The 23,332-nt window shown below is 40.2% G+C and overlaps 2 protein-coding genes and 1 long non-coding RNA gene across 3 annotated transcripts in view; 1 reads left to right on the top strand and 2 right to left on the bottom strand.

Moving 5' to 3' along the window:
• The window catches only part of znf414 (zinc finger protein 414), a 45,031-nt gene extending 35,907 nt beyond the window's left edge, over positions 1-9,124 (bottom strand). The window contains exons 1-2 of the mRNA XM_043721103.2: positions 8,971-9,124; positions 3,011-3,171 (exon numbers count right to left, since the gene is read on the bottom strand). Of these exons, the coding sequence (XP_043577038.1) occupies positions 3,011-3,068 (58 nt within the window). The 5' untranslated portion in view covers positions 3,069-3,171; positions 8,971-9,124. The remainder of the gene's footprint in view (positions 1-3,010; positions 3,172-8,970) is intronic.
• On the top strand, positions 8,984-22,952 carry LOC148142521 (uncharacterized). The gene is made up of 3 exons (XR_015751841.1): positions 8,984-9,121; positions 16,719-16,819; positions 22,681-22,952. It is a non-coding gene; the product is annotated as an uncharacterized LOC148142521 (long non-coding RNA).
• Positions 22,346-23,332, bottom strand: part of myo1f (myosin IF) — a 145,012-nt gene continuing 144,025 nt past the window's right edge. The window contains exon 28 of the mRNA XM_087976073.1: positions 22,346-22,790. Coding sequence (XP_087832199.1) covers positions 22,714-22,790 — 77 coding nt within the window. The 3' untranslated portion in view covers positions 22,346-22,713. The remainder of the gene's footprint in view (positions 22,791-23,332) is intronic.

Here is a 23,332-nt window from a genome sequence, read left to right as displayed (position 1 = left end):
GCCCAGTGCGCATTATCCACTTAGAATAAAACAGAACCAGCTTTTAAAAGGTTAAAGAGCACATGTATTCTTTCGCAGGATGTGGATATCACTGCCAGCCAACATTTGTTGTCCACCATAATTGCCCTCAAACTGTATGACTTCCGAATTCATTTTAGAGGGCAGTTAATAGCATGAACAACTGTGGTCTCCTTATCTAAGGCATTAGAAGTAGTCGAGAGAAGATTCACAAGGATGACCCGGATATGGAATGATTTTCTAATTAGGAGAGGCTGAATAGGTTGGGCTGCGGTCACTGGAGTTTAGAATAACTAGAAATGATCTCATTGAAACATACAGGATTCTTAAGGCGCTTGGCAAAATGGATAAAGTAGATGAGTAAGGGGTCACCCAGTTAGGACAGAAACGAGGAAGAATTTCTTCTCTCAGGACAGACAGCTGTAGAGGATGAATCATTAAAAATCAGATAATCTTGGTCTTGAATATTTTTAGTCAGTAACATCATGGGCATAAGGCAGGAAAGCAGAGCTGTGGATGATCAGATCAGCCATGACCTCATTGAATGATCCAGCACTCAATGGACTGAATGGCCTACTTTGGCTCCAATGTCTCCTGGTCACCATGGAGATGCCCTTTATGTTCTAGATTTGTTAATTGAATTAGAATTCTACCAGCTGCCATGGTGGAATTTAAACCCATGTCCCACAGTATTCAACAGGATTACAGTCCAATGACATTATCACCACACCATCCTCTCACCCAGAAATTTGTAAATTCTGGGGAATGCATTCATTACTTTTCTTAACAGTGACAAGTGGTCAACACTAATGGCAACTTGGAATACAGTACAAAAGCAATGCTACAACACAGGTGAATAAATGTGTGGCTCCGCCATAACTGACACTTCACAGAAAATGGGGAGCTCTCAATTTTGAACACAATATCCAAAGCCTACATTTCTGTGGAGACTGAATGAAATGAAATTCTCTAACAGTGAAAATTGATTAATTCGATCTCCTTGTTGTCTATGTAAAATCTTACCAGAATAACGTGAACAGCTTTGGTCTCCTTATCTAAGGAAATATATAATGGCATTTCAGGCAATCCAGAGAAGGCTCACAAGGTTGATTCTGGATATAGAGAAACAGAAGAATATCCACTTTCTCTTGCAAGGCTACACTCCAACTGAAGTGCATGGATCTATTCATATCTAAATATCTGTTGTTTATTTATGAGCACAGTCTGGTATCAATAGGTACATCACATCAAGTCAGGTGCCATCTTCAACTCTTGTCCGTGATACTATCATGTTAATATCCAGTTTCTACAAAGCTCATATGAAATATAGATCTGCCAAGTAATATATTTTTTTCCACTGTCAAGCATATGTTAGCATAATCAGGGCTAACAGTTAACTATGACTCACCATAAATTATTGCAGAATACATGGGATGTCCACAAATTTCTCCACTAAACGCAAAGCAGCAAAACACCACCATTAGAGTTTATAGCTAATGACACTTATCCATGATTTGGAGATGCCAGTATTGGACGGGGGTGGACAAAATTAAAAAAAAAAATCACACAACACCAGGTTACAGTCCAACAGGTTTAACTGGAAACACGAGCTTTCGGAGCGATGCTCCTTCATCAGGTGGTTGACAATCACCTGATGAAGGAGTGGCGCTCCAAAAGCTAGTGCTTCCAATTAAACCTGTTGGACTATAACCTGGTGTTGTGTGATTTTTAACTTTGGACACTTATCCAGATTGTTCGAAGAAACACAGAAGCAATAACAATAGCAATGTGCTAAAAATGAAATCAAACTTGATCAAAAATAAATAAAACTTTTTAATCAGTAAATTCTTTATGGGAAGGAACTTTCATTGAAAAGAAAGCTCCTCATCGTGTGTTTGGCATGCAACGAGCAAAGCCAACATTTATTTTATGAAGGGGAAAAGCTAGCATAGGTTTTATTTAATAGGATGCGATAATGCCAATTTATGTTATGTGCTGCACATTTTCCCACATATTATAACAAGTTCTAGGCCAAGGTACACGATGACCATAGTTTCTTATCTGTTGATCCATGTACTATTATTAAAGTAACAAGGTCAAATGAAGAAAGCTCCTGACTGCCTCAATATGAAATTAATGTAATCTCAGATTTAATAACAGCATCAAGCAGACATGCATCACAGGTGTGAATTAAATGTTACTAAATGTCACAATAAGATAATTAGGGAAATTCCATCCAGGGTATAAGATGCAGGCCTCTAGGAAGAGAGGAAATTTGCATCAATTGCACAAAAGAATGCTGAAGCTAGCAGGAAAATTTGTACAAGGCACTGGATAGGTCAAAGTTGGAGTATTGGATACAGTTCTCAACAATCCATTGTTAAAAAAAAAAATGTGAAGAGCTATGCAAAATAGGAAAGGTTAATCAGAATCAGACATTAGATGAAACTTTCCCTCTAATGAAAACTTGAAATTAGTTTTTCTCCCATCAACCCCCCCTCTACCTTCCTCTGTCCAAAAGATTATTAAAGGGTTATGGTTTTCAGTTAAATGAGAAACTTTGAGAAGGTAAATAGCAAACTGCTTCTACTCATTTGAAAATCAGTAACAGGATTGTACAGATTAAGAATTCTCTTTAGAAGAACTAAAGGGATGTTAGAAAATTCTCTCCTATGTGCAGTTATTAAAATATAGGCAGGTGAAGGCAAAAATGTAATTTTTTAAAAATGAAATTAGGTTAGGATTTGACAAAATGAGTGATACACGTGAAGGACAGAAAAATTAAAGTCAAGTAATTGACTTTATATAGACAGCCACAATCTCACAGATATACACCCCATAGATCAAACAGTCTGTTATGCAAAAAAAGACTGCACTTAATTACTGGATAAAATAATCATTCAACAAAGTTCACTTGGAAACATTCTAACACACATAACAATACTGAATAGTTAAAGGAGGGTTCAATGTAATTCTGCTCAGTATTTCATACCCTCCAGTGATTGGGTGGTGGCTACCACACCCTTTTCTGGCTCCGTTCTGAGAAACATGTTTGTGCCAGGACTGGGCGGGGGCTCATAGTAAGACGAGGCCTCACATGGGGAAGATGCAACACCAGACTCCAGAGAAAACAACTTTATCTGAAGGTTCTGTCTGGAGAGGAAACAGAAGTTTTAATGAGGTCAATTATTCTGGACTTCTTCTGAACAACCAATAGATCAGTAACATGTGAATTTTGTCACCAGACTGTAACATGCAGTTTAGCAAATATTAACAAAGATTCTAATCACAGGTACACACAAACCAAAATTCTAAAATTAAAGTATTTGTGCATGCGAGAGAGTGTCACTACCATAGCAGAAAATGGGCTCTTGGCAAATGAGCTCACAGCACCTGTTCTGAAGTCTGTGCATTTTATCAAGGATATTTTATAGTCAGTTCCATAGAATAGAATCCCTACAGTGTAGAAGCTTGACATTTGGCCCATCAAGTCTACAGTGACCCTCCAAAGAGCATCCTATCTACATCCACCCCAGTTACCCAGCATTTCCCACTACTGATCCATACATCCTTGGACAGTAGGAGGCAATTTAGCATGGCCAATCCACTTGACCAGCACATCCTTGGATTGTGGAAGGGTACCGGGCACCTGGAGCAAACCAAGGAGTACACAGGGAGAACGTGGCAACTCCACACACAGTTGCCCGAGGCTGGAATCAAACCCGGGTCCCTGGCACTGTGAGGTGGCAGTGCTAACCACTGAGCCACCATGCCTAAAGGACTAAAGTTTTGAAAGATTGTGAAAAGTTGATTGCTTTCACGTGTTGTGGAAATATCTGGTGTGGTTTCTTTAAGAGGTAATTGAAGGTTCACTGTGGACATTGGAGACATTTTTGAAACAAGAATTTTTAGAAATCAATGACTGATAAAAGCTATTTGCTTTGCTAAAGATTTTTATGTGAAGTGCTTTGAACATTGGCTGGCTTGGAGAGACGCTAGTTTTATCTGAAACAAAACCAGAAACTGCTCAAGAAAATCTATGGAGGGAAAACAAGAGTCAATGTTTCAAGTGACCTTTCATCAGAACTAGTAGTACCTGGGAAAAACTTGTGTTGGAGGAAACCTGATGATAACAAACCAAGTTGGAGAAAAGCTTCCTAAGATCAAGCTGACGAGCTGATTTTTCTCATTTCTGAAACGAAACCACTTTTGTCGAGTTCAGTGTGAAACCGAAGATTGGTAGAAGAAACTCCAAAATTGTATTTCTTCAGGACCAACCATGCATATTTACTGACCTGACCACATCAGCCAGAACAGCACAGCAACAGACTCTGGAACATTCTACACTTTACTCTTTTGCCTTCGAGCATAACAGGTTGGTTAAAGGGAATTTTTTCAGAAAGCCAATCTCTGTAGATAAATCTGCTTTTATAAATGCTTTCCAGAAGAGATTGTGTTTGTTTGCATTTGTGCTTTGGGAATGTTGAGGACATGCAGTTATATTTCCATAATATTGACAGTGTATGTCAACCAATTATTGTATCTTCATCAATTAAACTTTGATTTGATAATAAATCAATAATTGTGCTTAGTATGAAACTTGGTTGACATCTCTTGTTGCTTAAAACTTATTATTGACAAGATATTTAATTGGTCACCTAGGTAACCAAAAAAGGTCTTTTCTTTTAATGCTGGCTTTCTTTTTTATGTTATGCAATGGGGACTGGAATGGTGCATTCCTGCCTTGGATGTAACAGTACATTGAGTTATTTACAACATCCTTTTTCTAAGAAAGATTCTTGTTCTTGCCAAATATTTTCCACGCTAACTCATTTTGAGGCTTGAAAGTACTATGACCCCTTGGTGTGGGGGAGAAAACCTAATGAGGAGAAGCAGAGGGAGGAAATTTGGCCACTAACACCTCAGAATCCACAATTCCAAATTTCCAGCTAGTGACCTCCTTGGGTCCTGACTCTCACTTTGAAAGCCAAAAAGAGTTTACATAAAGAATGTAAAGAAGCATAATAATGTGGCTCAATTATTTAATTTTATTGTTCAAATGTTTAAGATTAAGTATTCAGGAAGTTTAATGTTTCTAAATGTCATTATATGTAGTTTGGGTTCTTAAACCCAGGAGATCTGAAATAAAATTTCTGATTTAAAATATAAATAAATAAACAAATTTATAATGTTTAATTTATCTCAATATATCCCTGTGACGTTACAACTGGAGTCTAGACTTAATAGTCTAGAAGTGTAGCTCATAAGAACAAAGCACACAGAAAATAAAAACGATACCTACGTCAAAACCATAGTTTAGAGTTTTATATTTTCACTATAAATTCAGAATTTTGTTTCTGAAATCTCATCAAGCTGCATTTACACTCTCCTGCCTTCAAGCTGCAGTAAAGATGGAATATTTGCAAGCAAGAAAATTGAGGTATTTGCAGCAGAGTCAAGCTACAGATCAACCATGATCTAACCAAATGGGAGAATTTGTGAGGGTGTGAGTAGCCTCTCATTCCTGTAGTCAGATTTATTTTGTGTATCAAGCTTGTGACAGGAGTTACACTGATCACAGTGAAAAAATATTATGGAGTGCTGCTACAAATTTGCTTGGAGTGGGTTGCAGTGGCATCTCAATTTTCTATACAACAAAATGTGAACATTGGAAATTCTTAGCTGGTGTTCCCAAAATAACACAGCAGACTGCTGTTCTGGATTTGACAAGCAATCCCAACTTGCACTGATTTCCCATTAAACACAACACTTTGAAAATGCACATACAGTAATGGAAATAATTGAGGGTCTATTATATACTGAAACACAGCAGAATACAGAAAAGCATTTGAGGAGGAGTTTTTAAGGGAGGTTCAATCCATACAAAGTTGCTAGAAAATTATTGAGCTCGAATTCTTGCAATGTTTCCCTTTCACAGCTGGAGTGTTAAGCCAATTCTATGCACTTAACATGCTGACAGCAATCAATTCAGTCAACCCACATGACAAAGGGCTGTGGGACTTAACAGCACTATGAAGGTGGTTTTCATTATGTTTGGGAGTTTTGGGTGGTATTCTTTAGTCTATCTCAATGAATGGATCATAAGTTTAGGAAGCACAGGAAGCAGGTAATGAAAGTTGGGGTAAAATTCACTGGGGAAATATTTAAAAACGACAGCAGATGAATACAGGGAATTCAAGAGCATACCAAGACTGGGCTTGGTAAGCGTGGAATCTGACAGCCATTGGATGAATTTCATCTCCTGGAATTTACCTGTTGGATTCTGGTCACAGAAATTAAGCTACACTTGGCCTGTTCACAAGCTAGTTTTCAGCATTTTAAAACGCCTTTTCAACTGTAATTGCACAATATAATTGCAATACAGCTTGGAGCTAGGCATAGATACAGTCTCATACCCAGAAACAGGTACAAGGCAATTTTCATAGCTCAAGATATCAGGTCAATATCATTGTAAGGTGAGATGGACCAGCTATCTGCTGCAACAGGCGAGGACAATGTGTACTGGGTAGAAATGACTGAACCAGAGTCGGGAGGTCATGTTGCAACTGTAAAGGACATTGGTTGGGCTACTTTTGGAATATTGTGTGCAATTCTGGTCTCCCTTCTATAGGAAGGAAGTTGTGACACTTGAAAGGGTTCAAAAAAAGATTTACAAGGATGTTGCCAGGGTTCGAGCATTTGCGCTATAGGAAGAGGCTGAATAGGCTGGGGCTGTTTTCCATGGAGCATCGGAGGCTGAGGGGTGACCTCAGAGGTTTATAAAACCATGAGGGACATGGATAGGGTAAATACACAAGGTCTTTTCTCTGGCGTGGGGGAGTCCAGAACTAGAGGGCATAGGTTTAGGGTGACAGAGGAAATATTTATAGAGACCCAAGGGCAACATTTGCATGCAGAGGGTGGTGCAAGTTTGAATGAGTTGCCAGAGGAACTGGTGGAGGCTTGTATATGAATGGAAAGGATTTAGAGGGATATGGGGCAAATGCTGGCAAATGGGACTAGATTAATTTAGGATAACATGTCGGAATGGATGAGTTGGACCGAATGGTCTGTTTCCATGCTATACACTTTAGAATTAGAATCTTACAGTGTGGAAACAGGCCTTTCGGTCCAACAAATCCACAATGACCCATTTCCCTACCCTATATTTACCCCTGACTAATAACCTACACTATGGGCAATTTAGCATGGCCAATTCACTTAACCAGCACATCGTTTTGGATTGTGGGAGGAATCCAGAGCACCTGGAGGAAAACCATGCAGACAAGGAGAGAGTGTGCAAACTCCACACAGACTGTCATCTGATTCTATTTACAGAAAAACTGCAGGTCAAATCTAAATCTTTAAAAACAGATCAGAAACACAAGTCGTTGTTTCACAGTCAAACTTTAAGCTTGGGCTGGGATCAATAATGACTCGGGCACAGTCTTTGATGTCGATTGATTGAAATTACTTGGGTGCTAATCAAATGATTAATTTTAACTTTTTTAAAAAAGAAATCTATTAAGATTGTGCTTATTAGGAAGTATCATTCAGCTAACTCTTTTTGAAAAAGCCTTTAAAGTGTTGTTGAAACATGGTTCTTTCCTGTTATTATTGGCATTTGTGCATTGTGACTTTTAAGACAGTTTGTTTTTGACTATTTAAATTATCAAAAGTCTTTGTTATTAAAGTGGTTGAGCCTTACTCTTGGCTCTTGATAAAGGTTAATCTTCAGGGACACTTTATAGACAAAGGCTTGATACAATTTTCATTGATACAAGTTCTGTAAATTAGTTACATTGTTATAAATTGTAATTTGTGTACAGAAAATTGCTTTTGTTTTTATTTAAAAATTGGTATTTAAAGCTAGGTTCTGACTTACTGCTCTAAAAACACAAAATGTGAGATAAAGCATAATTCTTTAAATACGCTAGTTCCACAAAGTCAGTTGTGGTTTAACTCCATAAGATGTCGTGTCAACATGTTTCCCCAAACAGCTAGAGTCACCAGAACTAATAATATAGCTCTCAGTTTCAACCCCACACCTTCTGGCTGACTGACCATAAAGGACATTACACAAGGTGATAGATAAAACCAGAAAGAAACCCAAGCACGTTCCGTTTATGTCGATTATAAAAGTAGGAAAGCTCGCTGGACAGCCAGGAATGTGACATTTATAAAAAAACCTGCTGGTTCTATAAAGTTCTCCAGTGGAAACAAACTCTGACTGGCTTCAAGCCTCATGCCCAGAAGGCCCTATCAATATAAAATTAAAAGGCTATGAATAATCAAAGTTAACCTGAGTAACGCCATGTTTTTACATGATTTGCATTGTTAATAACATACAGTATAGAAACTTCTACAGGCCTAGCCCTTCATGGTAGTGGGATGTAGGAGGTATGGATTCGTATTAAGCTTGCCAAATGTCCCACATTTCAAGCTAAGTAGCGATGTTAAACCACCAGGAAGACGCTTTAATGCAGTACAGTAATTATAAATTCCCTGTTACATTACGCCCTACTTTAGAGGGTTTATTTGATTTATTATTTAGGGCCAGGGAGTTTTATCAACAGCTGTTTCGAAGTTCAGTATCCTCATGATCCAATATCTAAAATAAAACAACTATTGACACTTGAAGAAAGGCAATTTTCCAAAATTTTGACACATGGGCACTGATCAAGTATCCACAATTCTGGGATGACGGTCAAGAGTCCCAGTGTACGGATTTCCGGATTTTGAAAACCCATGGAGTGATTGGAAACGTGCATTCGCCGTAAGTGCGCGGGAAAGCTTTGATCAGTTTCACTGGCATTGTAAACAAAACCATTCCGGGACTGCGCTCGCTCGAAATGTAAAGGGGTAAGACCCGCATCCGACCTCGGGACGCCCTCAACAGCAACACGCAGACCATCAGGAAGCTGCCTGCTGTACAGTAAACAACTCACTCACCAGCAATTCAATTCGAGCAGCAGCCTGCCATATACTCGCCAGCTCCAGAGGAATGTTCGATATTGTCACAAGATGACGTTCGCAACATTAACCCAGCTACAATGTAGCCATTTTAAAACATTGTATCAAACATCGCGAGACTGTGATCAAGGTGGGGCACTTATACAAGTTTAAAGGGCTCATGTGTCTAGGAGTTACATCGAATGCAAAACAATCTGTTCCGCAAAGTAATGTAAGTCGACCTAACGTGCAGTCAGCACGCAAATATAATACCATCGGCATCCAATGTAAATACTGGCTGCACCCAGTGCATTTCAATCTACTTCCGTTGTGAAATACAGTGCGCACACAATTTAAAATACAATCTACATCCAATGTAAAGTACATTCCACACCCAATACAACCCAGTCTGTCCCCTATGTAAAATACATTCCACACCCAATACAACACAGTCTGCCCCCAATGTAAAATACATTCCACACACAATACAACAGTCTGCTCCCAATGCCAAATACATTCCACACCCAGCACAATAGTCTGCTCCCAATGTAAAATACATTCCACACCAAATACAACACAGTCTGCTCCCAATGTAAAATACATTCCACACCCAATACAACAGTCTGCTCCCAATGTAAGATACATGCCACACCCGATACAGCACAGACTGGACCCAATGTAAAATGCATTCAACACCCAGTACAATACAGTCTGCTCCCAACGTAAAACACATTCCACACTCAATACAGCAATCTGCTCTCAATGTAAAATGCATTCCACACACAATACAACACATTCTGCTCCGAATGTAAAATACACTCCACACTCAATATAATAGTCTGCTCCCAATGTAAAATACATTCCACACCTAATACAACACAGTCTGCTCCCAATGTAAAATACATTCCACACCCCATACAATACAGTCTGCTCCTAACTTAAAATACAATCACAGTCCCATGCAATACAGCGGAGATTCAAAACAAATTAATGTGCACTTATACAATAGACTTTGCACCCTCTGCTGTCCTGTTACAGTAAAACTGTGCTAAGGTGACCAGAATTTCAAAAGTCAAAATCGAGACACATTGCAAAGCTTTAGGGAGGCGTGCCTTCATGATCCTTAACATGTTGGTCAACCATGGGCAAATACATCTCCCAGAATATGTCCAGTCAGTACTAGCAGTTCGTCCAATGCTGCTGTAGAACGACTGTCCATTTAAAAATACACAACTCAGCTTTCCCTGACAAGAATCGCACAGTTCCATAGCACAGTTTCTGTGCATATTACCAATGTTTACTTTGAATGCTTTCTAAAACCAACAAATGATTGCATCCTCATCTCTTCATCTCATTTTCTCTATCCTGTATTGCATTTATTTTTAAAACGACTTTGTTCACTCGCAATCTTAGGCTCTGAGTTTGGAATTGTTCCCAAAACGTCTCTCAATTTTACAGTAGGCGCCACTAACAAGGATGTTAAACTGAACACTGAACTCAGTCACCCAAAAGGTTACATTCTTTTTGAAGAAAAGAAAGTCTTGGAACTTTTAAACACCCCTGGATCTGGACTTAATTTTCCTGCTAACTTAGTGATTTCTTGTAAATTGCACAGTATAAAAGATGATGAATGTTTTATGCTCTAAATGACAGATATTTTAACTAGGCAAAAGTGAGGACTGCAGATGCTGGAAACCAGAGTCTAGATTAGAGAGGTGATGGCAAAAGCCCTTCATCAGGAATGAATGATGAAGGGCTTTTGCCTGAAACATCGATTTTCCTGCTCCTTGGATGTTGCCTGACCTGCTGTGCTTTTCCAGCACCACTCTAATCTAGACTCTGATATTTTAACTAGTGCTTGCTCCCTCTTTATCCCCTTTCCCCAGCTTCAGTTCTCACTATTCACCTAATTTCACATCAGATTCACCGAAACCTTTCCTCCACTGGTTGCCATGTGACAAAGTGGAAGTTGCTGCCCAGGTGGGGCTTCATCAGTTTCACTCGAAATACCACTGCACACAACACTTTCTACTGGATACTTATCAATCCTCTTGACAAAACTCCGAATCCACCACTGACCAGTAAACCAAACACCAGGGGCCTGCTGTGGGACAGTGGCAGAGTCCTACTTCTGAGTCAGGAGACTATGGTTCAAGTACCACCTGCTCCAAAGTGTGTGATAACAGCTCTGAACAGGTTGATCAGGAAAACAACTACTTTAAAAGAATTCTGGTCAATAGTTACCCTAACTGTGTCCTAAGTGCCTGTGCCTTCATTCTGAAAGAGCTACCAGTCAATTCCCTTCTCAGCTTTTTAGTTAATTTTCTGTTTCTTGATGATGGATTCTGGTCCCCACTTTTTCTAATGGTGATTTACGTTGGCTTAAGGTGAGAGGGGAAAGATTTAAAAGGGACCTAAGGGGAACTTTTTCATACAGAGTAAGGAATGTGCATGGAATGAGCTACCAGAGGAAGTGGTGGAGGCTGGTACAATTACAGCATTTAAAAGGCATGAGGATGGATACATGAATAGGAAGGGCTTAGAGGGATATGGACCAAATCCTGTCAAATGGGACTAGGTTTAATTTACGATGTCTGGTTGGGCTGGACAAGTTGGACCCAAGGGTCTGTTTCCAGGCTGTACATTTCTACGACTCTCTGTCTCAACAGTAACATTACTCTGAACTTCTGTTTATCTCTTCTCTGATGCTGCTGACCTGGAATTTTTTGTTGTTTTGGAATAAGCCATTCAGCTCCTTGAGCCTATTCCACCATTTGCTGAGATCATGGCCTACCCACTCCAGTTACCGGCTCCGCCCCCACTCCCAGCTCCACACCTCACACCAGATCCCAGCTCGCAGCCCTGCCGAGTTTTCACCATCCCTCCAGACCTCCCCCTCACTGAGGACAAACGATCAGTCCTCAGCAAAGGACTCACCTTCATCCCCCTCCGTCCACGCATCAATGAATTTAATACACGCCGTGACGTCGAATACTTCTTCTGCCGCCTCTGCCTCCGAGCTTACTTTCACAATCAGGACTCCCGCCCACCTTCCGAGGACCCCTTCGCCCGCCTCCAACACACTGCATCCACGTGGACACCCCGCGCTGGCCTATTACCCGCCCTCGACCTCTTCATTTCCAACTGCCGCCGGGACATTAACCGCCTCAACCTGTCTACCCCCCTGCCCCACTCCAACCTCTCACCCTCACAACGTGCAGCCCTCCAATCCCTCTGCTCCAATCCCAACCTCACCATCAAGCCAGCGGATAAAGGGGGCGCAGTGGTAGTCTGGTGCACTGACCTCTACACTGCTGAAGCCAAACGCCAACTCGAGCATACCTCTTCCTACCGCCCCCTCGACCATGACCCCACCCCCCCATCACCAAACCATCATCTCCCAGACCATACAGAACCTCATCACCTCAGGAGATCTCCCACCCACAGCTTCCAACCTTATAGTCCGGGAACCCCGCACTGCCCGATTCTACCTCCTTCCCAAGATTCACAAGCCTGACCACCTTGGCCGACCCATTGTCTCAGCATGCTCCTGCCCCACTGAACTCATTTCCACCTACCTCGACACTGTCCTATACCCCCTAGTCCAGGAACTCCCCACATATGTTCGAGACAACACCCACGCCCTCCACCTCCTCCAAGACTTCCGTTTCCCTGGCCCCCAATGCCATCTTCACCATGGATATCCAATCCCTCTACACCTCCATCCGCCATGACCAGGGCCTCCAAGCCTTCCGTGTTTTCCTCTCCAGACGTCCCCAACAGTACCCTTCCACCGACACTCTCATTTGTTTGGCCGAACTGGTCCTCACCCTTCACAATTTCTCCTTTGAATCCTTCCACTTCCTCCAGACCAAAAGGGTAGCCATGGGCACACGTATGGGCGCCAGCTATGCCTGTCTCTTTGTTGGTTACGTAGAGCAGTTGATCTTCCGTAATTACACCGGCACCACTCCCCACCTCTTCCTCCACTTCATTGATTACTGCATTGGCGCCACCTCGTGCTCCCGTGAGGAGGTTGAACAATTCATCAACTTCACCAACACATTCCACCCTGACCTTAAATTTACCTGGACCATTTCTGACACCTCCCTCCCCTTCCTGGACCTCTCCATCTCCATTAACGACGACTGACTTGACACTGACATTTTTTACAAACCCACCGACTCCCACAGCTACCTGGATTACTCCTCTTCCCTACCTCTTGCAAAAATGCCATCCTGTATTCCCAATTCCTCTGCGTCCGCTGTATCTGCTCCCAGGAGGACCAGTTCCACCACAGAACACACCAGATGGCCTCCTTCTTTAGAGACCACAATTTCCCTTCCCACATGGTTAAAGATGCCCTCCAATGCATCTCGTCCACATCCCGCACCTCCGCCCTCAGACCCCACCCCTCCAACCATAACAAGGACAGAACGCGCCTGGTGCTCACCTTCCACCCTACCAACCTTCGCATAAACCAATTGAGCTGCTTTCGCATTCCATTCCTCCAGACTGGGGAGAGCTAAAGTTGGTCCAGCACATCTCATTTTCACCAAAATATCTCAGCTGCATCGTTACCATTCCTTCTATCGTCTCAATGCATCTTAGTGGAACTTAGGACATGTACTGCTGTTGCAGGAATGTATATAGCTGCCATTGATATTTAGGATCATTAAACAACAGAATTTCTATGTTAATGCTGCAAAACTGCTAATCCTGAGGCCTGATGAACTTCATCAAACATCAGTGGGCCCAGGAAACTGTTTTGTTTGCTCGGCATCAGATAAATAAGATAGATTATTAGAATAAACTAGCTCAGAATATAAAGACAGATAGCAAAAAGTTTCCATAAATATATAAAATGAAAAGAGTAGCTGAAGCAAACATTGGTCCTTGAGAAGATGAGAAGGGGGATTTAGTAATGGGATATGAGGAAATGGCTGAGGCACTGAACAGGTATTTTGTGTTGTTCTTCACAATGGAGGACATGAATATCATGCCAGTAATTGACAAAGAAATGAAGGTAAGTGAGGATCTGAAAAGAATCATTATATTGAAAGTGATAGTATTGGGCAAGCTAATGGAGCTAAGGGTAGATGGGTTTCCTGGCCCTGACACAATGCATCCCAGGATACTAAAAGAGATGGTGGAAGATATAACAAATGCACTCGTGGTAATTCTCCAAATTTCACTGGACTCTAGGGCAGTTCAATCAGATTGGAAAACAGCAAATATGACGCCATTGTTTCAAAAAAGGTTAGACAAAAGATGGGGAATTATAGACCTGTTAACTTCTGTTGTGGGGAACATATTATCAAAGAAGAAATAGCAAGGCATCTAGATAGAAATTGTCCTGTTGGGCAGATGCAGTGTGGGTTCATGAAGGGCAAGTCATGCTTAACTAATCTACTGGAATTCTATGAAGACATTATGAACATGGTGGCAATGGGGACCCAGTAGGTGTGGTCTATCTAGACTTCCAAAAGGCATTTGACAAGAAGTTGCACAAAAGGCTGCTGCATAAGATAAAGATGCAAGGTGTTATGGGCAATGTTTTAGCATGGATAGAGGATTGGTTAATTAGCAGGAAGTAAAGGTGGGGATAAATGAGTGTATTTCTGGTTGGAAATCAATGACTAGTTGTGTGCCTCAGGAATTAGTGTTGGGAATGCAATTATTCACAATTTACACAGATGATTTGGAGTTTGGGACCATGTGTAGTGTGTCAAAGTTTGCGAATGACACTAAGATGGGTGGAAGAGCAAAATGTGCAGAGGACTGTGACACTTTGCAAAGGGACATAGATAGTTTAAGTGAGTGGGCAAAAGTCTGGTTGATGGAGTACAATGTTCAAAAAAAGTGACACAACACCATGTTATAGTCGAATAGGTTTATTTGGAAGCACTAGCTTTCAGTGCCACAACCACCTGATGGAGGAACAGCGCTCCAAAAGCTAGTGCTTCCAAATAAACCTGTTGGACTGTAACCTGGTGTTGTACGATTTTTAACTTTGTACACCTCAATCCAACACCGGCACCTCCAAATTATTAATAAAATTGAAGTCATTCATTTTGATAGGAATAATAATAAATTTGAATAGTGAAAAATTGCTGCTGTGCAGAGGGACCTGGGTGTCCTTGTGCATGAATCACAGAAGGTTGGTCTGCAGGTGCAATAAGTACTTAAGAAGACAAATGGGATTTTGTCCTTCATTGGTAATGGGATTGAGTTTAAAAGCAGGGAGGTTATGTTGCAGCTGTATAGGATGTTGGTGAGGCCACACCTTGAGTATTGCATGCAATTTTGGTCTCTTTACTTGAGAAAGGATGTACTGGCACTGGAGGGGGTGCAGAGGAGGTTCACAAAGTTGATTCCAGAGTTGAGAAGGTTAGCTTGTGAGGAGAGACTGAGTACATGGGAATTATATTCATTAGAATTTAAAAGAATGAGGGGGAATCTTACAGAAACGTATACAATTGTGAAGGGAATAGATAAGATAGAAGGATGTTTCCACTGACGGGTGAAATTAGGACAAGAGGACATAGCCTCTAAATTAGGGGGAGCAGATTTAGGACTGAAATGAGAAGGAACCTTTTCACTCAAAGGGTTGTGAACCTATGGAATTCCCTGCCCAGGGAAGTAGTTAAGGCTTCCTCAGTAAGTGTTTTTGAAACTAAGATTTTTTTTTGAACAGTAAAATAATTTAAGGGTTTATGATGAGAGGGCGGGTAAGTGGAGCTGAGGCCACGAAAAGATTAGCCCTGATCTTGTTGAATGGTGGAGAAGGCTTGAAGGGCCAGATGGCCTACTCCTGCTCATAGTTCTTATGGCCTGCCCAATGGCACATACAGGTAAAAAATGAAACTGAAATTGTTAAAGGTCAATATTCTAATTTTGTCAACATATACCAATGGCTTTATTGACTATGTGTAAATTAATAAAATCTAAAGTTTTTCTTTCCATCCGCCAGTGAGATTGTTGGGTAGACTTTTATTTACCCGTAGTTTTATTTTATTTATTTAGGCACATTGTGCATTTCAACTTTCCAATTTTGCTACGGTCAACATTAAGAAATATGTGGCATTATTTAATAAGAAGTAAACAGCAATTAATAAATTTACACATTCAAAAGATGCAACAAGAAAACAATTTGTCTGATTTTAAAGGATTCATGAAAGGTATATAGCCTTTGCAGTACATTCAGTGCTTTACAAATTGTTAATCTTGATAGTTGTACAGAGTTTTAGTTTTATAAACACCCTTTTGATTTATTAAGGAAACAAAAATGCAACATATAAATGGCTTAAAATGTTCCAGGATGTATTATTGCACAGAAATTAACTATATAATAACAGGAAAAGTTTCCATATAGATATCGGACAACCTGGAGATAGTTGCTGTAAACTGTCCGAATATTTCAAAATAAGCTGCAATAGATACCTGCTACATATATTGGGGGGGGGGGGGGCACGTGCTGTCTCTCTGATACTGCACACTTCATATTGATTTTCTTATGCAGCTTTCATAACTAGAGATAAACCTCCGTGTCTCTAGCAGTCTCTTTGAACTCCAAGTAAGTTTGAAATTTAAACTTAAAATTCACGTGCTGTATTGACAGAAAATGTGACTTGGTTCCTTCCAAAATCGAGGGGAATGAAGGAACATTTAGAAATAATATGTTCCAGGGATGACTTGCCCAAAATGCAAATGTCCAATTTGAAAAATGAAACAATTTTGACTTTCAGGCAGTTCCCGAGTTGCAACCGGGTTCCGTGGTTGAGTCCGTTCTCAAGCTGATTTGAACTCAAGTCGGAATACAAGGCAGGACTGTGTAAAATATCTGCTCGTAAGTACAGGAAACGTTCGTATTCTGAATGTTTAAAATTACATCCCTGTATGTTAAGTATGAGGGTTCGTAAATTGAAAGCCTTATATGAAGAAAACTTTACACATTTGTCACATCTTAAATTCCCTTTGTCTGGTAAACAATTTGGACCATTTGAGGCCATAGGTGGTGGATTTTGACATCTTACCTTTTTTTCCCAGTATTATCCCTCTTTTATTTGTGCTTTACAACACAACTGAATTCAGGATATAATCTGTAACAACTGAACATTAAAGAGCTCTGTATGAGTCAGCCGAAGGACTGGCTAAACAGTAAAAACTGTACATTGCTGAACTCTCAAGGTAGACAATATATTCAGGCTTTTATGGCCAGAAAAGGTTGGGGGAGGATGCTCACCCTTTGTTGCTAATATATTCAGAGCTGTTCTCTGCGTTTGTAAATAACAATGCCACCTAATTTAAATGTAGGTTTGCTTTGACTAACTGTAGGATGCATAATATATGCTCCCGGAAGAGAGAAAATAGAGGTGACGCTTTCTGCACACTATTAGGGTTCAGTATCAGAGAAATTAATTAATTAATTTCTTTCAACTTTGTTCAAAGTTGCCTGGAGAGAGTTTGTTTCTCTGTGTGATAAATAATAAAATCTACATGCCTGATTTTCATCACTCAGCCATTGGTGCCTCACCAGCTCTTTGACCAGACTTTTGATGACCCATCCTTGTGTGGCTCAGACTTGGCAAGTGTAACTACATTAAAGGAATTACGTTGCAACATTGTGGATTATCTTTGGAAATGAAAACTGCAAAATCAAGAGTTCCTACTAAGTGGAAAAAAGATATGTCAAAGCTGTAATCCTTAGGATATAAAAATATATAGCAAGCTCAACTGCTTGTCATTCTTGCTTAATATACTAAGAAACATACTATATAGAAAAATTGAACACTCCCAACTTTTTATTAATTTAAACTTTTGAGTAGACATACATTTTCTGCAATGATAGGTCTGTGATTTCACTGTATTCTCATTTTTGAAAATATTACTTAACTTTATAGTCCATTTAGAGAATAAAGTGGGTAAGAGATTAGTCTGGCTTTCTGTGAATTGGACCATTTGAGGCCATAGGTGGTGGATTTTGACATCTTACCTTTTTTTCCCAGTATTATCCCTCTTTTATTTGTGCTTTACAACAACTTACATTCCTATAACACTTCTGACAAAGACCTGAGTCACTTCATAGGAATATTATTAAATAAGATTGAATATGGAGCTACATAAAGAGATATTGGAGCAGATGATCGGAAGGTTTGTCCAATGGATAGGTTTTAAGGAAATCTAAGAAGAGAAGGAAGAGGTAGAGAGACCGAAAAGGTTAAAGAGGGAAATTCGCGGTTTAGGTAGCTGAAAGCAATATAATTGAATTAAACAAGTGATGCAGCAGAGGTCAGCATTGGAAAAACATAGAATTCTTGGACAGCTTAAGAGTTAGAGAAGGTTACAAAGATAAGGACAGAGAAAGCAAGGAGGGAGTTGAAGACAAGAATAAGAATATTATAGTTTAAGTTTGTTAGATCGGGAGACAATGTAGGTGAGCAAGGTAATGGGTAAGTGAAGTTTTTTCAGTTAGCACACAGCAGATTTTTAGATTATCTCAAATTTCGAGAGGATTAACGATAAGAGGGCAGTTTGGACTGTGTTGGAACTGTCAAGTCTAGAAGTATCAAAGGCATGAATGACGGTTTCAGCTGTGAAGCTAATCACAAAAGTAATTTAGCAATTAAGGTGTTAAGTTTATTTTCTGAATTGGGCAGTATGAGAATCTGAAACTTTGCCAGAAGGAAGCTAATAGTGTTGCAAATGGTTATGGAGGTATAGATGATTTTTCCTTGTTGGTTGTTTATTGAGAATCAGACATTTTGAAAATAGATTATTTTGATCCATCATTTTTTTCACCTTTGACTCTAAATAATTTTTTCTAGACTTACAGAGAACAGTAATTTATTGTTAAAAATGTAGTTTTGTGGATCAGCAGAGACAGACCAAAACAGTCATATATTAACAGCATGTATAGTTCAGGTCTGCTGGGCTCTCCTGTTAAATTACTATTAATGAACATTTGAGACAAAGGCATTTAATTTTACCAAGGAACTATACTGGAATTGTGAATATGATCATCTTGACATATTTGTTTGAATATTCAGTTTTTCCTTTGATGGATTTAAAGGCTGTGTTTAAATTTAAAGTAGAATTTTCATATCATAACTACTTTTAATTTAACATCTAGTCACCATGTCTTATAAAGTGGATACTTTGTTGAATATTTACTTCCATTAGTTTTTGTTCCTATATTATAAACAGTGGGGGTGGGTCTGGGTATGATGTTGTTTGGAGGGTCAATGTGGACACGATGGGCCGAATGGCTTGCTTCCTCACTCTAGGGATTCTATGATTCCATGAACAGGAAGCAGGAGTTGGAGCAGGAGTAGATCATTTGGCCCTTCAACTCTGCTCCAACATTGAATATGATCATGGCTAATAATCCAACTAAGTACCCCATTCCTGCTTTCTCCTCATACCCTTTGACCTCTTTAGCCCTAAGAACTATACTTGTTCCTCTCAAACATTCAATGTTTGAAACCAAAAAGTTTCATAGAAAGCAGTTGAGATCAAAACATTGAATAGGAGCAAATTACTGCAGGTGCTGGAATCTGTACTAAAACCAACAAATGCTGGAGATCACAGCAGGCCAGGCAACATCCATGGAAAGAGAGCAAGCTGAAGTGAAGCTCGGATGAAGAGTCATCTATACTCGAAACGATAGCTTGAGCTCTCTCCATGGATGCTGCCTGGCCTGCTGTGATCTCCAGCATTTGTTGGCTTTAGTACAGATTCCAGCACCTGCAATAATTTGCTCCTATTCAATGTTTTGATCTCAACTGCTTTCTATGGCAAAGAATTCTAGAGGCAAGCCGCATTTTGGGTGAAGAATGTTTTCTTCATCTCAGTGCCAAATTGCTTGCTCCAGACCCTTAAACTGTGACCCTGGTTCTAAGTGAATTCACTGTCATTAATTATCCTATCATCAACTATATTGTACTCAATATTACAATGTAATCCAGAACTGATTCTTATAATAAATGTTCATAAGTAATTAAAGGTTTGCAGTTTCACACTTAATTCTTCAAGAACCCACAATCAGATAACAATATCCTCGAACTCCTAAGCTAGGATTCTCTGTCCTGATATTAATTAACTTGACATGTTGATTCTGTAGGTATATTCCATCCTGAGATAATTTTGCTAGTCTGAAAATTTCTGAGAGGGAAGACATTTCGTTATAGGACTAAGTCTATAACTAGTAACATTAATTAAGTTTCTTTAATGATCTGAAATCTTGCCTAGTTTAGGTTTAAATCTAACAATAAGTTCAGCTGGATGGGGGAGGGGTCCTAAAGACCACTAATTCTGCAACAGGTGAATGGAGGAGGTAGGTTGGGAGTTGGAGTCGATAAAGTGTGGAGCTGGAAAAAGCACAGCAGACCAAGCAGCTTCACAGGAGCAATAGCGCAACCTTTCAGGCCGTTCCTTTAATCAGGACTGGGAGGGGGCAGGGGGCTGCAAAATAAATAGCGGGTGGGTGGAGCTGGGGGAAAGGTAGGTGGGATGTCAATAGATGGATGCAGGAAGGAGGTGATTGTGATTGCCCAACTCCCACTGACCAATGTTATAGAATTGGAAGTCAGCAGACTGGTAATCACATGGAAGTGTGATTTGTAGCTTGTGCTAGGGTCAAATACAGTCTGATTTGATCTTTTCTAAGAAGAGGAATTAAGCTGGTTGCTAAGATAATAACTTTGGTTTTCTCTATTTTAGGATCAGAATCCCTACAGTGTGAAAACAGGCCCTTCAGCTCAAGTCCACACAATCCCTCCAAAGAGTATCACAACCAAACCCATAACCCTACAACCCTATACCTGTAACCCTGCATTCCCTATGGCTTACCCATCTAGCCTAAACATCCCTGGACAACATGGGCAATTTAGCATGGCCAATTGACCTAACCTGCACATCTTTGGACTGTTGGAGGAGACCAGAGCACCTGGAGGAAATCCATGCATATACAGGGAGAATGTTCAAACTCCACACACAGCTGCCACAGGATAGAATCGAACCTGGGTCCCTGGCACTGTGACGAAGCTGTTCTAACCGCTGAGTCACCATTTTGGAATATTTCATGCAATTCTGGTCTCCTTCCTATTGGAAAGATATTGTGAAACTTGGGTTCAGAAAAGATTTACAAGGATGTTGCCAGGGTTTGAGCTATAGGGAGAGGTTGAAAGAGCTGGGCCTGTTTTCCCTGGAGGCTGAGGGGTAACCTTATAGAGGTTTATACAAACATGAGGGCATGGATCGAATAATTGACAAAGTGGGGGAGTCCAGAACTAGAGGGCAAACATTTAGGGTGAGAGGGGAAAGAAATGAAAGAGACCTAAGGGGCAACTTTTTCACGCAGAGGGTGGTGTGTGGAATGAGCTGCCAGAGGAAGTGGTGGAGGCTAGTACGATTGCAACATTTAAAAGGCATCTGGATGGGTTTATGAATGGGAAGGGTTTGGAGGGATATGGGCCAGGTGCTGGAAGGTGAGACTAGGTTGGGTTGGGATATCTGGTCAGCATGGATGTGTTGGACCGAAGGGTCTGTTTCAGTGCTGTACATCTCTGACTCTATGCCGCCCAACCACTGAATGATGTGGAAGAACATTCTTCTCTTCCAATAGTGAATGTTGGGCAAGAGTCTGACAACTCTGAGATGATCAGGGACTAAGACACAGTAAAGAAGGAGATTAGTTAGCTCAGTTGGCTGGCTGATAATGCTTTGTGGTGCTAACTGTGTGGGTTCAATTCCCTGCCACCTAAGGTTACCATGAAGGACCCTCTCAAACTCTCCCCTAACTTGAGGCATTGTCACCTCAGGTTAAACCACCACCAGCTATCTCTCTCTAATGAGAGAGCAGCCCTATTGTCTGGTAAAAATATGGAAAGTTTGCATTCCTTTCATGAGGCAGAGATGGGTGTTGTCAGCATACATATGCAACTTTATGTTTTGGCTTTGATAATGTTACTGAGAGGCAGTTTGAAGATGGCAAACAGAAGCTAACATGTTGTTGAATGAAGTTTACTGAACCAATGTCTAAGTAACTGTTCCTTTAAATAAACAGCCTAATACTCATTGTTGCTCATTGTCAGCACTTCTTCTAACTCATGTTACATTTTATTATGTACGAAGCAAGACGACAATGTTAAAGTACAACTCCTAATTGGCATTAATGTGTCCTATTTGTGCTAAGTAACTTTCAATATACAATCTACCTCAAAAGGGACATTTTTCATAGATGGTTTGTAAGGCTGTGTGTCCCATGGTAATAGGGAACATTAATACAAATAATTTATGCTAACCCATAGTTTTAGCTCAGATTCATTTGCTTATCAAACCTTGTAGTAAGTAGAGGCCACAAAACGTATGTATGTACAGACAAATCTCCTGCTAATTTCTTTTTAAACAAGGGTTTTCATTAATGTCTTAGTTACAGTACAGGTTGTAAATTGTGACTGTAAAACCCCAGTTTAAACTGATTTAGTAAGCAGCTTTATTGTTATAATGGTAGGTAGATGGAGTTAAGATGCAGATTAGTTATGATCTAGTTGAATGGTGGAATAAATAGGAGATGCTGAAAGGCCAGTTTCAGTTCCTATAAATGCGTATTGAGAATGAAGCTGTTCCAATAAAACATTCCTTTTAAGTGATCATGCTGATGCAAGGTTGTCCAGTAGCTGATCATATTTCTGTACTTGTGTTTTTCAGCCAGGTAGAATTCGGAACCAAGTTCACAATAGTTCATATTTTCTCCACATAATTTCCTGGAAAAAGACCTTCTTTTCCATGTAAACGACCCTTCCACCATCCTGATGGATCTGGAAAATTCAAGGTATTCATCAGATTTGCATACATGTCCATATTCAAACTCATGTGTATTTTCAAAAGAAAATGTAAACTAAACCAGGTCACCAATTTGACAAAGGAGATTACTTGCTCAATCTGCAAGTCAAAAATTAAGCATCAAATAAAGCATTCTTGTCTTATTTTGATTGGTGGAGATCACTTTAATTTCAAATTCAGCCTCTCTACATTGGAATTGAACAGGATCCTGCCATTGATGTGAATGTTGCAGAGCGGGCTGCAGAAACTGAACACCAAGCATCGTGGATTATGTGAGCATCTGTGAGCAATTTGGACTGGCCTCAGGAGCCAAGGAAAATCAAGGGAAGAGTGAGGCCATATTGTTTGGGAACTGGGCTGACAGATCCTTTATCCCCTTCACCGTCAGGACAGATTACCTGAAAGTGCTGGGAATGTGATTCAGGGAGGCTGGGGAATTTGCAAAAATGTGGGAGGAATGTGTCGCCAAGGCCAGGTAGATATTGAGCTTCCTCTCCATTGCAGGTTGAAAACCTAG

Source organism: Chiloscyllium plagiosum, unplaced genomic scaffold (assembly GCF_037043375.1).
Source record: "Chiloscyllium plagiosum isolate Xiang-an unplaced genomic scaffold, Cpla_swu_hap1 HiC_scaffold_28, whole genome shotgun sequence".
NCBI lineage: Eukaryota > Metazoa > Chordata > Chondrichthyes > Orectolobiformes > Hemiscylliidae > Chiloscyllium > Chiloscyllium plagiosum.
Note: the sequence above shows the minus strand (reverse complement) of the source record. Positions and strands in the feature narration are given on the sequence as shown.